The 21,209-nt window shown below is 43.2% G+C and overlaps 1 protein-coding gene across 49 annotated transcripts in view; it reads left to right on the top strand.

Annotated features, from left to right (window-relative positions):
- SORBS1 (sorbin and SH3 domain containing 1) overlaps positions 1-21,209 on the top strand; it is a 271,569-nt gene that overhangs the window by 211,893 nt on the left and 38,467 nt on the right. For 32 of the 49 annotated variants that reach the window (XM_090057663.1, XM_090057665.1, XM_090057664.1 and 29 more), the window contains 8 exons: positions 1,853-2,028; positions 2,865-2,928; positions 4,897-4,971; positions 5,309-5,371; positions 10,158-10,205; positions 10,327-10,456; positions 14,870-14,984; positions 18,569-18,652. In XM_090057663.1, coding sequence (XP_089913789.1) covers positions 1,853-2,028; positions 2,865-2,928; positions 4,897-4,971; positions 5,309-5,371; positions 10,158-10,205; positions 10,327-10,456; positions 14,870-14,984; positions 18,569-18,652 — 755 coding nt within the window. The remainder of the gene's footprint in view (positions 1-1,852; positions 2,029-2,864; positions 2,929-4,896; positions 4,972-5,308; positions 5,372-10,157; positions 10,206-10,326; positions 10,457-14,869; positions 14,985-18,568; positions 18,653-21,209) is intronic. The other 17 variants (XM_090057705.1, XM_090057710.1, XM_090057704.1 and 14 more) reach the window with 2 other exon arrangements.

Here is a 21,209-nt window from a genome sequence, read left to right as displayed (position 1 = left end):
GGAAACAGATTTTTTTGACTTATGTTTTCCAATAACTGGTTACAGCCACCAATCCTCTTTTAAAGTCAGGGGAAAACAGACTGTAGAAGCTGCTGTGAGAAATAGTCATGCTATAACGGACTGCTTAAGCCTAAATTTTACTTGCCAGCACATGCCAACCTTAGGCAGAGCCATTAAAGCCAAGACAGCATTCTGAACTACAGCTACCCACACCCAGAGGCACTAGTTGATTTAATTTTCTTTTAAATCTCATGGCTCTTGCAGAATTTATTTCTGCTGAATTCACTGAAAGGGAGAGAAAGAGTTGGTCTCTGGCCACCTGTGTGGGACTTAGATTGAAACAAATGGATATTTGGAGACCAGATAAGAAAGTGGGGGACAAAAAGCGTGCTCTAATGTATTTGTGTAGTGTGAGGAGGGCATGTTTCTCTCCACCTGTGTTGGTTGTGACACTTAACCCCTTAGTGGATGGAGTGAAGAGATATCTGGGCTGTTTCAGCAGTAAGGCAGGTGCATTTGGCTAGAGTTACCCAGAATACTTGCAGGTAGCCCAGGCTTTCAATGACATAACAGCTGTGTACTCAGAGGAGATTGGTTGTAGTCATGCACTACAGGCTGATTCAAAATTTGAGGACATTTTTTATTTATCCTGGTTTAGATTAAATTCTAAATTGCCATACATTAAAAACCAGAAGCTGTTCACTGCCTTGAGTTGAAAAGCCAGGCTATGTAGCTGAGCATGACCCACATGATTTGTAGACCGAGCTTGACACACACTGATCAGAACCACACAAATTAAATATCCATAAGATGCATGTAATCAAGCCACATTACAGTATATATATTTTCTGTTTCGGCAACAATGATGCTGGGTAAGATGCTTCAATAGGAATTAAATTGTGTCCACTACAAAAACCCACTCTGTCAGTCTGTAGGGTGTATATGTCAAAGCTGTCTAGGGGACCTGGTTGCCTTCTCCCAGGTTTTTGATGGGAATTAGATATCCAAAGGCTTTTGACCAGCCTCATTGTATTTATTTCATGCTGTTTTTAAATATCTAATTGTTACTTGGTCAGGATTCTGCATGTTGGTTCCTGATTATATATGTTAGTGTTTCCAGACACCTCTGCCTTTTTCTAAAAAACATGTTTCCCACAACAGCACTATGTTAGCATCTCATTCATGCGATAGAGAAGAATGCTAAGAACTCCATTCTCAAACGCAGTGTGTAAGCATAGAGTTGTGATGGTATTGTGTCTTCTTGAAGAGCAAATGGTCCATATCCACTGATACGGTGTTGGCTGATTTTGGCTTAAGGCTGATTCATTATGCTGGTTTAGCCATGTCCAGTCCAATGAACAGTAAAGTTTGTTTTACTTCCAACCCCATTTAAGTTGGAAATTGCAGTGTCATGCACTAGTTGAAATAGTGGGCATCTGAGTCTGGTAAACTGGCATAGGTTGCCCAAAAAGTAGGGAACTGCTGCTGTGCAAGCTGGTGCAATAGACAGAAATGATGGGGAAAGAGAGGTTTGCAAAGTACTGAAGAATTAGATTATATTAGGAAGGAGGTTAATTATTTTAGATGTGAAGGAAGCAGCAGCAGCATTTTTCCTCCCTTACAGGTCTGATGCCGAAGCCAACTTTGAACACAAGAAAAACACAAGGCGTCTGTTATTCCAGACCATTCTTGGCTGCATCAAACTTTTGCATCAATCCAGACCATAGGCGCATGTTACCAGTGACAGTCTCTCCCATCAATGTTTTGCCAAGGGTTTGCCTTAGTAAAACAGTGGTATGATAAATTTTTTGGGAATTAAGCTAACTGCTCTCCACCTAACCTTCATTTCCAGATCCTGTACCAGTCAGTTCAGTTGCTGATAAAGTAGACTCTGTGCTAATACAGGAAAAGCCAGTGCAGGACATCACTCAAAGTGAGAAACCAGCAATGGAGGAGAAGAGACGAGTAGTTAGTGGTCCTCGGTATATGGCTGATGCCTCTGTGGATGATATAGGCATTCCTCTAAGGGTAAGAGAACAACACACTGACTTATAGGCACATGGTGAAAATGAAAATTGAGGAGGGCAGATTCTGTCTTCCTTTAGACCTATGCAACTTTTGTTTAAACTAAGGAGAATGGATCTGACTGAAAAGAGAGTATGGTCCCCTGTTTTTTTTTACATTTATAGTCTTCCCTGTGTTTCTGATGAACTCTTCAGGTGCTGTGTGTAAAATAATTTTCAAAACCTCATTTCACGTTGTGCCATTTATAAGATTAGGTCAGTCATTTTCACTCTTATAAAGGGATAGTTCCTTGTTTGCAAAGCTTGGACCCCAGACACTGTAAAGGACCATGCAAATGCTAGATTTATTGGTAGGGCCAAATTTTCCTAGGCCCCAAAATGATTGTAATTGGAATAAAAGAAATCTGGAAATGTTTACATCACTCTTGGGGATCTCAGCTCAGGAAGGGATAGGCACCCAAAATTCTTCCCCCTATGTTTGGGGCAGATAGCAGGACCAGGCTTCAGATTTTGGGACTCATCTATCCTGATGAGCTACTGTACAAAATTCACCTTTCAAGGACACTCATCTGCTGTGAAGAAACAGAAATGCATGTAGCTTTATTTGGTATAAGAGGACTACAAGCCTGAGAGAAGTTACTCGACTGCTGAAGCATTTTCAGTATTGTGCCCATCTGATTTTAGTGCAACCCTGCAAATGGTTCTGGTCAATAAAAATAAATAAAATACAGTGAAGGGTGCTAAATGGGTTGTATTGTTAAAAGAATCCTAAACCACTGAGAACCTGGTGGAACTCATACCTGTGTTTTACTGAAACCTGTGTTGTTTCTTTTACTTTAGAACATAGACAGATCAAAGGATTGGTACAAGACAATGTTCAAACAGATTCACAAGCTAACAAAAGGTACTGTAACATACATATTTTAAACAAACTACCTTGAGAACTTGTGTTTTACCAATGTGGAGCATTGTACTAGATATTGAATAGAAGCTTTTCACCAGCTAGGACATTTAAAATGAAAGAATCAAAGGAGAGACGCTAATAAACCCAGGGAGAGGTCTGACTGGCACTAAAAGGTGAATTGAAATACTTTGTTGAAAGCACTAACAAAGAAGTTTGAGATCCCGAACCATTAGCTGGTTGGTTGTGTAGGCTGTGGCTGGTGTCTACATGAATGAATTTCAAAAACATTGCCATGGTTATGCTGTAACAAATGTGGATCAGTCATTCAGAGCAGTGAGACGGAATGCAGGTGTGGGCCTGAAGAAGGGAGATTTGCATTTGACTCTTCTCAGAGATTGGTGCTAGGAAGCAAAACTCATTTCATTATTTTTAGTCCTTCCATACGAAATATTCTTGGGGATTAAATTGTCCAGCATTTCCAAGTAAACATATTTGAAAACAAAATAATTGGAGATTTTAAAATGTTCCTACTAAGAGCAGAATTCAGATTGCTTTGGTTCCCTTGCTACTGTTTAAAGCCATCATTAATGTCTAAAGCAGTGGTTCTAAACCAGGGCGCCACAAGACCCCATCAAGGGTGCTGTGATGCAAGTGCCATAGCAGTGGTGGCCAAGTAAAACTGGCATGAGTACAGAACTGCAGCACAGGTGCACAATCATTCTGCATTAGGTTCTTTGATGACTTTAAAGTAGCAGAAGAACTGGCTTATGCTGTAGCGTTTCCTGATCTGTACCCCCACCCCTGGGCCCTACCTCCTCCATGCTCTTCCTGGAAACAGAAGTGCTCTGGACATTTTCACCTGCTATATCCCTGTTTCTCAGAGACCATGCTGGGTTGCACTGGAAAGCGTGGCAGTATGAGCTGGCTCTCCTGCCTGAGGCAGGAGAACGCATATATGCCATAGCCCTTCCTGGGCTGGGCTTACCTGGCTGCAGTGGCAGCAGCACCCAGTTGAGAACTACTGAGGTAAGTTCAGTACAACGATGGTTCTCAGCCAGGGGTGATGCCACATTCAGAAAAGTTGTGGAGGGTGCTGTGACTCTGGAAAGGCTGAGAACCACTGGAGCAGGCAGAGATTCCTGTCACTAATTTAACTGCTAATGATACTACCAGATGATGCTAGGAAACAGATCCGCGTCCTTCTAGTTTTTGTAACTGTATTGACAAAAGAAAGTTATTTGTAAAAATAGAACTATTTATGCGTAGAATAATTTGGAGCCTTCTCTGAGGCTGGCTGAAGTCAAGGGCAAGATTTCCCTAGACTTCAGTGGTCTCTGGATCAGAATGTTGATTTTTCAATATTCTTGAAACCTTTCAAAAGCAACATTTATGGTGCGCACTGGTAGACTGGTTAACAGTGCATCACCAATGAATCCATTACTTTTGCATGCCCTACAACATGATACTTTTCAATTCTGTCTTCATTGTGAGAAATGACTTCAGATGTATTAACAATCCAGGTTTGCAGAAGGCTTGACATTCAAATGAGTTCCAAGCTGTACTTACTAAATGAAACATGATGCCTACAAAATAACATACGATGATTTGCATCTGCTGATTCAGATGCTGCTATGATGAGTTGACTAGTGTATATGTAACCAGTGTCTTCTGCTTGGTTGATTTGAGAATTACTCGGTGTGTCATTAGCCTCTGTACTGCTAACATATTTTCCACTGCAAATGGTAGAGGTGCATGCTTACAGAGCAGCAGGAGTTCCCACTGACTCCATTACCTTCCAAGTGGCTGGGGTGCATCGTGATAACCATTGACATGCCCACAGATTTGTCGTGGTCTAACACAGACATGAGATGGATCTTCGGCAGCTTGCATGCATTCTGATCTCACCCTTTTTACCCTTTAAATCTTTCCTGTCTGTTCTTTTTTCCAAAATGTGTTCCTTCTGCTTAGACACTCCTGAAGAAAACCCTTATTGCCCTACCTACAAATTTCCTGAACTTCCTGAAATCCAGCAAAAACCCGAAGGTACCACAAGTTTAGCCAGAGTATCTGTTGTCTTGTGTTTTGAATTAACTGTACTATAGCTCCTTAACAGTAATTAGATCCAGTTACTAAATTACCATGATCCATTTATTACTTTTGGCAGAAATTCATTTGCACCCAGTGTGCCTTATTATGTGATATATAAACTGACCTAATCCCTCCTAACCAATTATTAATATGTTGAAAGTATGATGCCATTGTGCTCTGATATCATTAAAGTAGATGATAAAAGCTTATGGTGATAGGAAATTCGGGAACAGCATTGTACCTCCACTTCATGGTGGATAGTCTCAAAACCCACTACTTTTCTCTGCTGCAGAACACAATCCTTATTCTCCTACATACCAGTTTCCTGCGTCTACTCCTAGCCCTAAATCTGAAGGTAACAGTAAAGGATAATATATACCTTTTTTCTGCACAACCTTTGCCTTGTACATTGATTTTCTCCCTCGAGTTTTTCTAGTTGCTGAGTGTTATGCTGCCTCCTAATAATTTGCTGCCCTCTAAGCATTGCCTTGATCGTGTGATGCCTTTCTGGCTTTGCAGTGTTCTTCCAGCTTTCTTACTAGCCTCTGACTAATGCTACAATACTTGGTTTCGTGAGATTTGCTTGATTCATGTGCTTAGTGAACTGTACCTAGCCATGCGTGTGCAGTGGTTACTTAACTTGCCTATAATGCTGACTTACATGTAAAAACTTGCCTATAATGCTGACTTATATATAAAAATACAAAAAAATGTATTTTGAAAGATGGAATTTAACTGCATTTTTATTTCCCTTAGGATCAACAAATACCTTTTAATCTTCACTCACATTTTTAATATTAACACAAGATAAGGGCCTGACTCCAAAGACTTTTGAAGTTTGTTGGAAGGATACCCACTGATTTCACTGGGGCTTTGAATCAGGCTTTTAATGTCTTTTTCTTTAAATTTATGTATAAGTCTTGTTTTGTTTCTATGGTCTGGGCTAGCGTTCAGTGCAGTGGTATTTCTAGGCACGGAAAGAATTTGGTGGTGAATGCTGAATGGATATCTTTAATATTCAAGCCCAAGCCAGAATCCTTTGCACTCATGCGTCAAAAGTGTTGCGGTAGCCAGTGTGAGAAATTCTCCTATATATGCGTGTATATGCCTATATGTATATTCATACATATCTGTTTACAGGGATGTGTGCATGTACATGTGTGCATATGCACACGCACATGCACACAAACAGGAAGTGGTGGCGGCAACAGTCCTTCATGGTCAAAGATGATCACTCCCCCAGGTCATGAACCGCTCCCTTTAATTGACCCATACCACTCCCTTTACTGACTTGTAGACCAAGGGCTTTTACAAAGATGATTTGATTATTTTTTTTTTGTAGTGAAGTTTGTAGACCCATTTTATTCTTGGCAGAACTAATGTAGCTTGTAGTAGACACTGATGATAATAAATTAAGAGGTTGTATTCCTATAAATGGCTCCTTCACTTATAGATGCGCTGATTAATCCAATACGTTCCCTTATTTTTTAGCTAGTTGCGGTATTATTGGGTGAAACACTTGTCATTTTCTTAATACCATACAAATTGGGTTTGGCTTTCTATGATCAGCTTGGCTTCTTTCTTCATGAGAATACAAAATGGTGACAGGAACTGGGTTCATTTTGTTAGGTCTAGACTATGCAGAGCTTGTCTGTGCGACCTCTGAATCAACTCCAGACTGCCACCAAGAAATAATCTGTCCACTCCTTCCAACTCAGTCTGTAGCAAAGCCTAGTGCTGCTGTCAGCTGGCTGTGCTGCCTAATTTCTGAGGCTTGGCATGAACTAAGCAGGTAAGGTCCTATGAGGAGAGATTGAGGGACCTGGATCTCTCTAGCCTCTGTAAGAGAAGGCTGAGAGGTGATCTAGTGGCCATCTACAAATTCGACAGGGGTGGGGAGGGAGGGGGGCAGCAGCAAGGGATAGGAGATGCTCTGTTTACCAGGGTGCTCCTTGGAGTAACTAGAAACAACGGCCAAAAACTAACAGAGAGCAGATTTAGACTAGACATCGGAAGAACTTCTTCATGATAAGGGTTACCAGAATCTGGAGTGGGCTTCCAAGGGAGGTGGTGCTCTCCCCTACCTTGGGGGTCTGTAAGAGAAGCCTGGACGTATACCTGGCTGGGGTCATCTGACCCCAGCACTCTTGCCTGCCTAGGGCGATGATCTACTGAAGTCCGTTCTGACCCCCAAAATCTATGAATCAGGAGCAGGTAAGCATGGCATGTTCCTAGGCTGTGACCCTTGAGTGAGCATGGAAGGCAGTATGGGCATAGCTTCAGAGCTTTTCTTTCATGCTTAGAAAACCTTCCAAATAATGTATTCAGCCATGAAGGGTTTGGATGGAGATGGGGTGAAACTTCCGAACTAAATCCAAATTTCAGACAATCTAAAGTGAAGGATTTGATTTAGACCAGTAGTTCTCAACCTTTTTTAAACTCAAGGCACCCATGTTAGACGCATGGCACCCCTTGGAAAATGTCAGCTCTTAGCTGTCACTCATTTTTTGATTATGGAAAAATAATAGAGCAATTTTTTTCTGGCAAAGAACTCAGAAAGCCCATAGTTGAGAGTGCTTTTGAAACAATGAATTCCTGTTTGAAATCTCTGGGTTTGTCATGTCAATCTTGTGTAGGTGTTTGCACACCTAACAGTGCTAAGATTGTGGAGCACCTTGTGGCTCCTTTAAAAAGTTCTTATGGGACCCTGGTTAAGAATAATTGATCTAGACTATTGCAAAGATAGGAGCCATTTCCAAAATTCAGGTCTGGACTCAGATCTCATATACCTGAGGAGCCTGAGGATGTTTGGATCCAAAGTTTTGGGCCACCCATCCCAGAAGAATTTTAACTTCCATGGATTTTACAAGAACTACAGAGAAAAATCCTAAAGGAGTCACATACAGAAACTGTGAACCAAGGATTCCCACCTCTCATAACTAGGCCCTGAAGCTGGGGTACAGAACAAGGACTAGAGAGACCTGAATTCTATTTCCAGATTTTCTACTGACATTCTATGGACATATCTGTTCTGCAGGAGTGGGGCATCTTGGCCATTCCTGACTGTGTCTTTCCCCACATGGCTACATGCATGCTGAAAACCTGGGAATAACTGGTAGACACATTCTTGGGTGTCCCGTTGTGGTTGCTTTTGAGGCCTCTGCCTCTAAAATGCTTGCAAGTAGCTGTTGGAGATGACCCTGGAATGCCTCATTGATGGCTTTTAATGCTATGATGTGGGCCAGGGCTGTCCAGCTATAAGTGGCTTGAAGCTGTGCCCTATGGCCTACACCAACAGAAGCCATGTGCTGCAGGGACCATGGGCTTCCCAGGCTACATTCCATGTGCATCCATGGGAGCTCCCATTGCCTCCCTGCCCTGGCACTATAAGCATCCTCCTGGTGCATCAGACACAGCAGCCCACCTCACCTTCAACTACCTAGTTTCAGGTTTCCACAATTCATCATGCCATATGGGTGCTCCAGGCAGCCAGTTCCCGTAGCACTGTGTGTTGGCTATGCAGCCTCCTCATGCCCTGTCCTGCAGCCTGGGTTGGGGGCATGCAGCAGAAGCCAGAGGAGAGAGAGTGAACCATGAGATTCCTGTTGCTGCTACCAGAGGGATAAGGGCAGCAGTGGCCAGGACAGAGTCTACCAACTGAACAGCTCTGATATAGAGGTATCCCTGTGTGACCTTCAGCAAGTCACCCAACCTCTGTATGCTTCAGTACTTACTAATCTTTGCAAAACACTTGGAACGACAAGCATGAAAGAAATAATTTCATTAGAACATGTTTACTAGAAACAAGCAAAGACAACTAAATGCATTTTTGTATATTTTTTTTATTGTGTGAATTGTTATCTACAATGAATTTTAGCATTTTCCTTCACATAAATTGTGACTGTTTTTAATTATTCTGTCAGTCTCAAATGAATCTTCAAGAAGCAATTGGCTAATGGGATATTTTTAGATATTTGTTCACTTACATTTTTAGGAACAGCTAATTTTATGAGTTGCCAAATATCAGACTAGCTAGAGAAAAGTGCATCTTTTTATGTGGGCATAACAGTCACTTTTCTCAAGAATTTCATTTAGGAACAGGTATGACCTACATTTCTGGTTTCTGTCATTTGGGTTTGGAATATGGAAATTAGTCTCAAGTTTTATCATAACCATTATGCGGACTCGAGATTATTATAATTACATTGCGGTCACTAACCATCTGTTTCAAATGAAACCTGCCACTGATGCCTTAAGCATGTTGCTCACAGAGAATTCAACAAATGAGCTGAAATGTGGAGGTTTCTCTGAGCCTTTTATAAAGGCTTGGCTCAAGTCAGGAATAAGAGGTTCAGGTCAGTTCCGTGGGGAGCCCAAATGCTTTGGTCCATCAGGGGTGAATGCATCTAGCAGCTTACTGGATATCCTTCCCAAAGAGGGCAGACAGGGATTACCCCATGGAGTCAATCAGCACCATCATATCCACGTGACATTTCTTGAAGCATCTTTTTTTCCAGTTGTTTTGTCCAAGCTGTATTTTTTAGTTGCTTTCATGTTACCTTTCTGTGCAGACCCTCTTAGCTACTTCTTCGCATGGACACTGTCAAGCCTCAACACAGAGTTCTTTGAACAGAGTTTGTTGCAGTACAGTATCCTACACTACCCCAGTGAAGCTTGTGTACATCTCCAAAACACCTGCAGGACCTTCAGTGTAAACTGTCATCATGAAAGGGAAAGGATGGTTGGGGTAAATGTGCTGGACTAAGCTTTGGAGATGTAGGTTCAGTTCCCAGTTCTGATACTGATTTCATGTCTACCAAGGGCCATTCATTTTGGGCTTGTTCTAAAGCCTGTTGAAGATAATGGAAGGGCTTCCATGAGCTTTGCATCAGGCTGTGTATCCCTCTTTGAAATGGGGATAGTAACAATACCTTTCTTCCACCTTTTAATACCTCTTGTTCATTTAGAATTATAAGCTCATTAGAGCATGCACTTTTCCAGGCTACATGTAATTGTAGCAAGAAATATTTCTGTTGTCAAGGACTAATATGTTCACATTAATATTTTTAATGTGGCATACTATTTAAGAGAGACAGAGTGGTAGCTCTTCCAGCTCACTTGAAAATTATTTTGTTTTCCAGATGAAGATTCTGATTCATCCTATCCTCATTATTCCTATTCTGAAGATAGTAAGTAATTTACATTTCATGTTTTGGGTTTAGTCTGCCTGTATGGTCACAAGTATCAACTGCTGTTGTTGTTGCCCCCCTACCAAAGTTACTAAGATTTTTATATATGCCTTTTTTGCAGCAAGAACCCAACCCTCAGTACCTCGGTCCAAGAGTGCAATGGACAACATTGACACTGAGAAGGTCATTAGGAGATCTGCTACTCTGCCACTGCCAACTCGCACGTCATCGTTAAAATCCAGCCTCGAGAGGTAATCCAAATGAAAAGTCCTTAGGTTTGTGCTGGAGGAACCATAGCGGGGAATGGAGATAGAAAGTTTGGAGCTAGATCTGGAACCAGGATTCAGGGTGGTTTGGATTTCACGTTAGCCCAGGAGTTGCTCTAATTCAAGGGTGGGTAATCATTTTGGGCGGAGGGCTGTTTACCAATTTTTGGCAAACCATTGAGGGCCACATGGGTAGCCTCACCCCTTGACAGGTGCCCTCCCCCCTGGTCGCTGTCTCGTGACCAGACATCCTGCCCCCTAACCCCTGACCTTTGCCACCAGAAGTCCCTCCCCTTGTCCCCAGAAATACTCCTTTCGGCAAGAGGTTTTGACAGGGATCCAGGAGCAAATAAATATAAACTTTCTAAATTTTTAGGTGCCCTGCAGGCCGGATAGAATGGCCTGGCAGGCTGCATCTGACCTGCAGGCCATATTTGGCTGGCCACTGATCTAATTTCTCCAATAGGCTTTGAAACTGTAATTTGTTCCTTCATCTTGCCAACCTATCTGTCTCTGTTGGGTCCACCAGTCATATCTTGTCATCATACATGCGAGACAAGGACTCTTTTGGGTACATGTCTGTATAGTGCTTAGCACAGCAGGACCCTGATCCTTGATTTTCAGTTCCTAGCTGCTATACTATAATATTAATGATTATCCAGAGTTTCTCTAAGGTTTCACGTCATGCAGAGCAGAGCTGGATATTCCTTGAAAAATGCACTTCTAGAGCCAGCCAGTCCTTAGAAGTACAGAGACATATAACAATGGAAAGGATAGAGCTATGCTATCTAATAGCTGGGACACTAGGTGGGAGCAAAACAGACCTGCATTGCATTTTCTTTTGTAACATTCACCTGTTGTGTGACCTCAGGCAAGCCACTTAACATCTTAGGGCTGCTTGCAGATGTTAAAAAAAAAAAAAGACACAAAAAACAAAGAAACCAAAAATGGTGCTATACTTTATTCCATGTGCTCCTGCACGGAGCCCAGTGCATACACAGAAGAGGCAATGCCTTAGTTGGACCAACCTTGCCCGATTGTCTGTATAGATTGGGTGCTTTACTGGGGCCTTTTTGGCACTTGTATCTAATAGCTGATTGAATTAACTTGAGATAGAAGTGCTAGAAAGCCCCACTGAAGTGTCTGATCTATACAGATGCTGCAGAGCCAAGTTGAAGTGACACACTGCTTTTTCCTGTAAAGCGCAGATTTGTTTGGGTTTTTTTGGTGGGAGGGGGTGAAGGGGGTGAGTCTAAAGTCTGCAAGCAGCCATCATGTCTTGTCCCTATCCTTGTCTGTCTTGTCCAGTTTTTTTAAGCTCTCTCTAGGTCAAGGGCTGTTTCCTACTATTTGTTTAGTGCAGCTCTGAACACAAGGAGCCCCCACTTTCAGATTGAGGTATTGAAGACTCTACCATACTACACATAAATACTAATGACAACATCAATAACATAAAATATTTATGGTATTTAATCAGCTTTAGGTCATAGGAATGGTTTTTGGAAGATAAGTCTTGTTATCTCATCACTTGGAGGCCAACTCATTGTGAAGTCATTGGGAGTTGTCTGTTGACTTTAATGGAAATTGTGGCAGGTCCTAGTTAACATCAGATACAGTATCATTCTTAACTAAGATCACTTAGTTCTTAATTTTTCTCTCCTAATTTTAAAACTATATGTTTTAAAGGTAATTGTAATAACAATTCATGTTTCTAGAAAGCAGAGGGTGAGGGGAAAGAAGAGTAGACATTAAATATTTTTTGCCACAGCGAATTCAACCAGCTCTTAAAGCCTTCTGTTTCCATCTTCTTTTACTGGCTTGCACTTTCTCCTTTAAATGAGCAATTATATTTTCCAAGAGTGCCAACACAGCAAGAACCTAAGGCGGGGGCGGGCAATTATTTTGGGCAGATAGCCACTTACCGAGTTTTGGCAAGCCATCAAGGGCCACAAGAGTAGCCCCACCACCATCTTGAGACCAGAAGTCCCACCCCCTAACCCTTGACCTTGGCCTCCAGAAGTCCCTCCCCTTGCCCCCCCCACCCCAAAGTACTCCTTTCAGCAAGGGTTTGCAATCTTGAAACCAGAAAAATGCCAAATTATATTCTCAAAATCAAACATCTACTACAACATTCATTAATTTGACTTCAAAAGATATTTTTGTCCTGATTTACATGTGTTTGTGTACTGTATGCAAAGGTGATTGTATACTAGCTTAAAATGAAGCTTGTATATTGTGGGTAGGTGTGGGAGGTAGGTATAGGTTTGCAGTATGTGGGGATTAGGGGAGGGTGTGGGTTTTGTGGGGCAGTGGATAGGCATGGGGGTGTATGTGGGATGAGGGAGCATGTGGTTGTATATGGTGTGGGTGGGTAAGGGATTTGTGGGGGGCTGTGAGTGTGTTGGGGAGGGTGACTGGGAAGGATTGTGGCATGTGTGGAGGGGGAGGGTTTGCCCACAGCCCCCCATGGAAGCCCACCCCCCATACTTTTCCAAGCCTGGGTTTCATGCTTCTGCCCCTCCTGCCCCTGGGGCAGGAGCTGGGCGCCATGCTGCCGCTCGCCAGCACTTCCCCCCCATCTGCCACTGCTGCCCTTCTGCTGTTTCCCTGTCCACCCCCACTCCTGCCCCAGCTTACCACTCTGGCACCACATCTCAGCTGCATGACCTAAACAGTAGGATGCAGCAGGAGCTGGACCAGTTTGGCGGGCACCACACACAGCCAGCCAAGAATCTCAGGGGCCAGGCTGGCTCCTGCTGTGTCCTTCAGCCCAGCACTGCAGCCAGGAACCATGTGGTGCTAGAGCAACTGGCGGGGGCTGAGAGGGGTAAAAGGCTGCAGCAGTCAGGGGGGAATGGCAGCGAATGAGTGTGCGGAGTACAGTAACAGCCTGGTGGGAGCACAGGGCCTCCGCAGTGTGCCAGGGCCAGCACCAGCCCCAGTGAAAGCCCCAGCGGGGCCCACAGTGGGGCTGCAGGAGTGCAAGGAGTGGGCCAGCAGGGCTCTCTGAAGCCAGGCTGGCCTGCACCAGCAGGGAGAGGGGGAGCTAGCCTGGTTCCAGAGCCCCTGCCAACCTGGGCCCCGCACTCCTGCCACCTCACTCTGAGCCCCACCGGCCCTGGCCCCAGTGCACTGACACAGATCTTGCACTCCTGTCCAGATGTCAATGAGCTCTGCACACCCGCTCACTGCTCCTTCCCCCTGGCCTGCTGCCAGTTTCACAATTTCGCTGCCTGCAGGCCTGTGGGCCATATTTTGCTCACCCCTGACCTAAGGCATGTGATCAGAAGACAGTGTTCTTTGATAGATATGCTTTCCAACACAGCAATTAAAGGGGAAGTATTGTAGCCTCTTGCAAATCAAAAGATTAGACTAATTAATGCTTTACACTAGCAGGTAACAAAAGCAGGACTCAGCTGGAGAGAATGTTTCCTAGAGTTGGAAATGCTAAAACAATCATATCTGCTATACAATCAGATCTGCTATTGAAACCAAACTGATTGAAGCCCATAGAATGTTTGTAGAACTCGTGCCCACCCACATGCAAGCCAATTTTGCAAATGGTCTAAACTGGCCAGAACAGGCAAACTGTCAGCAAGAAGTTTAATACCAATTAATACTCCACTAATCTGATCTAAATAGAAGTATATTCAACATAGCTTCAAAGAAGCTAATATGGTATAATTTCCTCCTTACTCTCCTCCTGGTGGCCTTGCAAAATCTGTCAGAATGTGCTGCCTGAATGTTACCCTCATTATGCGCACAAAAGGGGGATGAGCTGGGAATTGTGGGATAAGTACCTAAAATACATTGCATCAGAAATTGTCTAAGCAAATAGTGTGGACACGGGGCAAATCTTAACCAGTTCAGGATGGCGTGTGTGGATGCTCTGAGCCATTTACACCAATCCAGTACAGTTGGTTCAGTTCTCTAGTGGAGACAAACCTCACAGCATCAGAAAGGGTAGGTGCGCACCACAAAAGTTGGCTTTCCCAGTGTTCATGGAGACTGGGTGAGTTTGTTTGAGGTTAAGGTGCTGGGGCCAGCTGAACAGTTCTAAAATAGATGCATTTCACAGTTTGGGTGTGTTGGGAATTCTCCAGGATAGTTCATACCCATCTCTAGTGAAAGTTTGACAATGAATAGAAAAGATTTGCAAACCCTTCCCATCCCTTCAGGTTTTTTTAGGAGCTGACAGGCATACATAAATCTAACCCTGGCTACCATTAAAAAGACACCAAAGCTGTCTGAACTGTTCCTGTTGCAGAGACATCCTGCACAGATTCAGAAAGTTCCTTGATTAAATGAGGATTAGTTGCAGAAGGAGCACATCCAAAGAAAAAAATCGTTTCCATGGTAAAAACAGAGTTTTGAACTAATTAGCCTTTTTTTCCCCAGGAATGATTGGGAGCCCCCTGACAAGAAGGTGGATACTAGAAAGTACCGGGCAGAGCCCAAGAGCATTTACGACTATCAACCAGGAAAGTCCTCAGTCTTGAACAACGAAAAGATGGTAATGCTTATCTTATCCTACTCTATAGCTTGGTCCTGCAATTGTAATACATCCTATAGGCACTTGTATGTTTCCATTTCGATAAATACCCTTGCCTTATATTGCCTATGTAGTGTATTTCTGTATATTTTGTTTTGCAAATGTTTGAGTAACCTCTTAACCATTGTCAGTCATACAAAACCAGAGCTGGAGAGCTGTGAGGCTCTCTTTTCTTCTGGATGTATTGTTTTCTCTGTGAAGTATGGATCACTATCCCCAGTTTTTAATCTGTTTGACACCATGACCTGTTTGATGGCTGCTTTGTCAACTGTGCTTATTTATAGTGCAAAGTCTTAATTTATTCAGGAGAGTCTGAAGTCGTGATGCAGTGTACCAGGCTGGCAAGGGTTCAACTTTGTGTGCTTCTATGTCATCAGTTTTAATTAAATTAACCTTCAGCTTTTATGCATTGCAAGTGAAATGATGCAAGTCCTAGAAAACATTTATTAGTTGGTTTTAAGTGAAAATTTTTCATCCTTAAAATTGTGATTTGGAAGGCTTGGGTTAAAGTGCTAATTATTTGTGATATTCAAAGTAGATTCTAAGGTCATGTTTTCATTAATCCTTGGAGAAGGGTTGAAGAGTTTTGCAGAGCATACAGTTGCTTTTACTTAAAAATGTATGGAAAGGATTTAAACCAATAGAAATATGCATTTAAACTAGGGTTTGGCAACCTATGGCCCACTGGCTGGGTTTGGTCAGCAGAACCACTGGATCTGACCTGTGGACATGTGGCATTTGACAGTAGTGGTGGCTGGGTTCTAGCTCCTGGCCACCTCCCTGCCTCCGACCCAAGAAGTAGCCAGAAAAAGTTGCCTACCCTGAGTTTAAGCTATTGAAAATAAGCCTGACGTGGGTAGTAGGTGCTTCTGTTCAGTTCTGGCAAAAACCAATGTTTTTGAAAGATCGTGGGACTGATTCTACTTCCACATCAGTGTTGCTTCATTCACTTCAGCAAAGTTACACCTGGTTTAGGGCCTGTTGAAATCAGCAGGAGTCTTCTCCTTGACTTCAGTGAGCACTGGCTTAGCCCCTTCCACAGGTGTAAGGAAAGGGACAGTTGGGGCACTTTAGGTTCTTCCTAGAGCAAAACTGCAGCTGATTTCAGTGGGAACTTTGCCTCAGTAAGCTTTACAGGATCAGACCCTATCATTTACAGCTGATTTATCAGAGCCCCTAAGGATCTGCTTGCACCCAGTGTAATCCATAGAATTTTTGTCGAGCTCCAAGTGAAACATATCCTTAAATAGATTTCTAAGTCAAATTGAAAGCCAGAAAAGGGACAGTCAATGGAGAAGCTGGGAGTTCAATAAAAAAAGGAAAGGTGCATGATTATGATGTTCTTGACATGTTTGCAGTTCTCATTTCAAAGCAAAGATCAGAGAGGAGTAGGGGACAAGGTTTAGAAATATGGTGAGACTGAAATGGGATTTCAGTCTGTGGTCTTCATTGACTGGTATCATAGTGATGCATAGAGATTGTTTTATGTTGCAGGGAACCTAGCAAAAAACTTATCTAAAGAGAATTTGCAAGCTGTCAGTGTATTACAATGCCATATGCAAAGCAGTGGTTATCCGGGCCTGATCTCAAGCCCACAGACATCAGCACAAAGACATCCATCTCATTGTTTTCAGTGGGGTTTGGACCAGTTTCACTGTATACTGAAAACTTCCGTATGTGATAAATGAAAAATGTTTTAGGAGTTAATACATAATGTATAGAAACCAAAGAACATGGGATTTCTGTTTTGGCTGCAGGTAATAATTTTTTCTCCAATTCTTGTGGTTTCAATAGGTTCACTTGACATATGCAGGCATTAACTCCTTTTTGTAATGGTTTTACCATGGTAGAAAAAAGATTAACCACTCATAGACATAGCATTTTCCTTCCCCTGCCATCCCCAGACGATTAAATATGGCAGGAATTATTCCCATGGAAGGAATTGCTGTGGGTAGCAGCCAATATAGAAAAATGAAATGAAAAAATCAGAAGAGCAAAGTCTGAGTTGGCATTAAGTCGGCATGAGAGTCTTGCTATCATGTTTGGAGCATAGAACTGGGACTTCCTAGTTTATAGTCTGAGCCCCAGCATGGCTCTCTTTTTGGCCTTGGTCCTTTTAAGTGCCTTTCCTCAGGTAGGACCCAGAAACATTAGTCAAATGCACCAGGCAGGCCCCTACTTCTGTGCAATGGATCCCTAGCGGAGCTCAGGAGTTGGGAGCAATGAGCTCCTGAACTGTAAATCCAGTCCGAGCACACAGTTCTGTCGTTGTCTTTGGCAAGTCACTTCAGGTCTCTGGCTCATTTTTCCCACCTGTAAACTAAGGGTGGGCAAGCTGGGCTGGGGGGGGCGGAATGATACTTATTCACTTGCTGTGTATAAGAGAGGTGCTGGACAGTAGCCCAGCTGCTATAATGTATAGGAGCCCTCCATTTGAAGCAGTCCAGAGTCCCTGTTAGTGCCCAACACCACTCCCTCTTGCCATCCCACTTTAATCCCCCAGCTCAGTTTAAGACCCATGGCAGGGGACAGAATGAAGCCACATATGTTGGCTTCTGTGCATAGCTCTTGTACACACCATCATAACAACATAAAGAGGGTTAGGTTGGGCCCATCGCAGATGCTTCTGTGTTATGCTGCAGTCACACAATGCATGTAAGTGAGTAGTGTGCTTGTATCCATTAAACTTAGGGGTAGTTGAACCAACTCTGTCTTGTATAGTGGCTCTTCATAACCCAGAGCAATAAATTTATTTTCTCACATAGCCAATACCATCACTAAGCAGCTGCAGCTTGTTCCGTTAAAATAGGTATGAGGAAACAAAAGGACCTTTCTTTTCAGTTGTTCTGTTACTTGTCCTGTCTGGTTTTTTTTCCTTCATTTTCGTTTTGTCTGATTCTCTAACATTTGTTTGTGAATAAGCAAAGTGTATTGTCTTTGCAATCATTCCCTTAGCAATCTATCAGAAATGTGTCCCTTGGTCATGTCCTCTTTGATATAGAATACCACTACTCACTCTGCTTACTGTGTATAGAAGAGGGTTTCTCACATATCCATGTGCTGTTAAAGATGCAGTGTCCTCCAGTGGTTTTTTAAACAATGATCTGGGGCTCAGAACATTTGATTAGTTTCTTTTTTTTTCACATGAAAATTAATGATAATAAAACAAAGCTTAGTTTTGAATCGGAGGGAAAGTCCAACAGTAGGAACAAATAGTCCTGAGGTGTGTCTGTTTACAGCCTTTTCACTGACTTGTTCTGTGACCTGGGGAAGGTCATTTCAACTCTTTGTGCCTCATTTTCCCCACCTGTAGGATGTAAAGAGTATTTATGAGAGAGCTGTCAAACTTAAATACTGCTTGTAAAGTTCTCAGGGCTCCTCAGATGAGAAGAATTAGGAAAGTGAAAAATTATTAGGTTAAATAAATATCTACATGATAACATTGGAAGCATGGACACTGCATCTCTACCAGTCCCTTTCCTGTGTATTCTTTGCATAATGTTATCCTTCTCTTTCTTTCATTCCCCTATCACCAACTCCTTTAGACTCGGGATATAAGCCCAGAAGAGATAGATTTAAAGAATGAACCTTGGTATAAATTCTTTTCGGAATTGGAGTTTGGGAAACCGGTAAGTTTGATAGCTACAATGAATGATGAAGTCAACCTACATATGTAATGATGCTGTTACAACTACTGTAGGTCCCAGGCACTGAACAACAGCCTTCCCATTTGAAAAATGGCTATTCATAACTGGACATTAACACTTTGCTGCTCTGTGACACCTTTCAACATTTTTAAGACTTAACATTTGCATTTCAGTTTCAAAAGAGAACATGCTGAAGGGCAACCTTCCTTTCCAGAGGTGCCAAGTACATGGGGACCCGAGGGCCCTGGCCCCCTTGGGAAGAGGGCTGTCATCTGAAATGTGTAAAACTTCCCACATGTCCATCATCTTTGGCCCCCCTCCGCTGGCAAAAATAGAAGTTGGTGCCTATGTTCCTTTCACATGTTGGAGTTCTAATTGAATTTTTGTTTTTTAATGGGAGCTGTAAATGCCATTGGGCACTTTTACATGTGCTCTGGGGATGGGGGTGGCACTTTAATTAGAGCAGCTCCAAGAAGCAATTATTAAGAACGATGGGTGCCTGTATATGAGCATGGAGGCTGCTTTGACATGCTATAATTGCAGCATGGTTAATCGAGTCTGCTGGAATGTGGCAATTTCCACACTCCAGCAGCTTCCCACATCTTGTGTATCAGTGTCCCTGCACTTCAAAATGGCAGCAGGGGAGCTTGAACTAAAGCTTGTTTGATGAACTTTAGTTCAGTTGCCCCCACCGCCATTTTGAAATGTGGGGATGCTGATATATGAGATGCAGGAAGCTGCTGGAATGTGCTAATTGCTTGGTTAATTAAGTCTGCTCCAATGCATTGTAATTACAGCACATCAGAACAGCCTCAGCACTCATGTACAGATGCCCATCATTCTCAATAATTTAAGTCCCCTTTTCCATTCACTTGTTCCCTCTCCAAGGTCCAGGATCGCTGTTACTTACCCTATGACACAACTTAAATCATTCCCTTATGTCAGCCCTTGTTCCTTAGGTTTTTTTGTTTGAAAAGTCCACAAACTGATCTTCACTATTTCCTGCTCTCTCCCGTCTGCATGTCACCTGCAGTGTCCCAAGCATAGTGTCCCAAGTTTGCATTGAGTGTTCCAGAACTATTTCTTGAAACAATCCCCTACAAATAGTGGAATCAAGAAAATCATGTGCTTTTATTAAAAGTCAAGTTGCACAGCTGTCTTGAAAGAATCCCTTGATTTCACAGCTCTAAGAATGATAAAACAAAGCCTAATTATCCAACAAGGACAGATGTCATTTTGTTGGAGACTGTTGAAAAAAGATTATCCCCACATTGTTCTTAAGACCTCTAGAGCAGTGGACACCAACCACAGAGATTGACTGGTCGATCATGGAGCCTCTGACAGTTGATTGCGGAGCCTCTGACAGACTGAAATCGGGAGCGGCAGGATGCACATGGCTGAGCTGAGCCATGCCCCCTGCCACCCGGGCTGGGCTGGGTGAATGGGGTCAGAGACCTGGGCAGAAGAGTTATAGCTGTCAGAAGACGTGGCATCTGTCTCTGACTTTCATATTTGAGTGTTCAAGTCATGCACTCTTGCTCTGTGCACACTGCTCAGTTTCAGAGGTAGGATGACTGGAGGAGAATAGCGTTCCAAGAAGAAATGTTACAGCCACATGTGTCAGTCTCCCCTTGTTGGAAAATGATAAAAGTCTGACAATACTCCATTGAATCACAGCTCTGAAAAATGAGTTCTGGACTTAAAGAGCAGCTCCCAGCTGTAGAACTTTTTTCCAAGCCCGTAGAGAACCAGACCATCAATAGCCACATGTCCAATCAGGGCAATGTAGCTTGAGTTGGCTTGGGCTGGGCTTTTCAAAATGCTTTTTGGCTCAGCTTGGCTTCCACTGAAATCCTAGGTCTAAATGTCTTGTGGCATTTTTCCTTACTCATGAAGTAGGCATGAAACGCTGCCATTGGTACAATTCTGGCTGGGTTATGCTTTAGGCAGCGTGACTGCTAGGCACAAAGCCATGGAAAACCAGGCCCTGCAAGGTCCCTTGTTGACATGACTTGGATTAGACAGGTCACAGCAGCTGTCTTGGGAAGAGTGAAACAGCACTTTTCTCATTTGGTGTTCCATATCTGTTCCTAGCCAGTGCCATGGAAGTCTCAGTGGTGCTTTGGCAGCATGTGCGCCCTATGAACAAAGGCCCTGTTGTCTCAGTGGGATTCAGCCCCTTTGGCGTGGGTTCCTTTTTTTGCCAAATTGCTGAGGCTCAGTGGAGAGTGGACAGTCCCTACAGGTGTGCATGTGTGGTTTGAGGCACTGCAAACTGCATGCAGCACACACGCACCTGTTCACTGTGCTGCTAATTTGCAGCATGGTGGATTTTTTTGAAAGAAAATGCTGCTGAAAAAAGTGGTGTTGTGCACATAGTAGCAGCGTGCGCCAGAAAGGAAGCCTGGCCAGTCAGAGCCACATTCTAGCTGCCAGCCAGGCTCCAAGCAGCTGGATCACCACCACTGCTGCCCCAGGAGACCCCTAGGAATCCACCCAAGACAATGTGCCACTGGTGTTTTTGCCCGCATGTGGGGAT

This window comes from Crocodylus siamensis, chromosome 7, assembly GCF_052110815.1.
Source record: "Crocodylus siamensis isolate JL-2025a chromosome 7, ASM5211081v1, whole genome shotgun sequence".
NCBI classification, from domain to species: Eukaryota; Metazoa; Chordata; order Crocodylia; family Crocodylidae; genus Crocodylus; species Crocodylus siamensis.
Note: the sequence above shows the minus strand (reverse complement) of the source record. Positions and strands in the feature narration are given on the sequence as shown.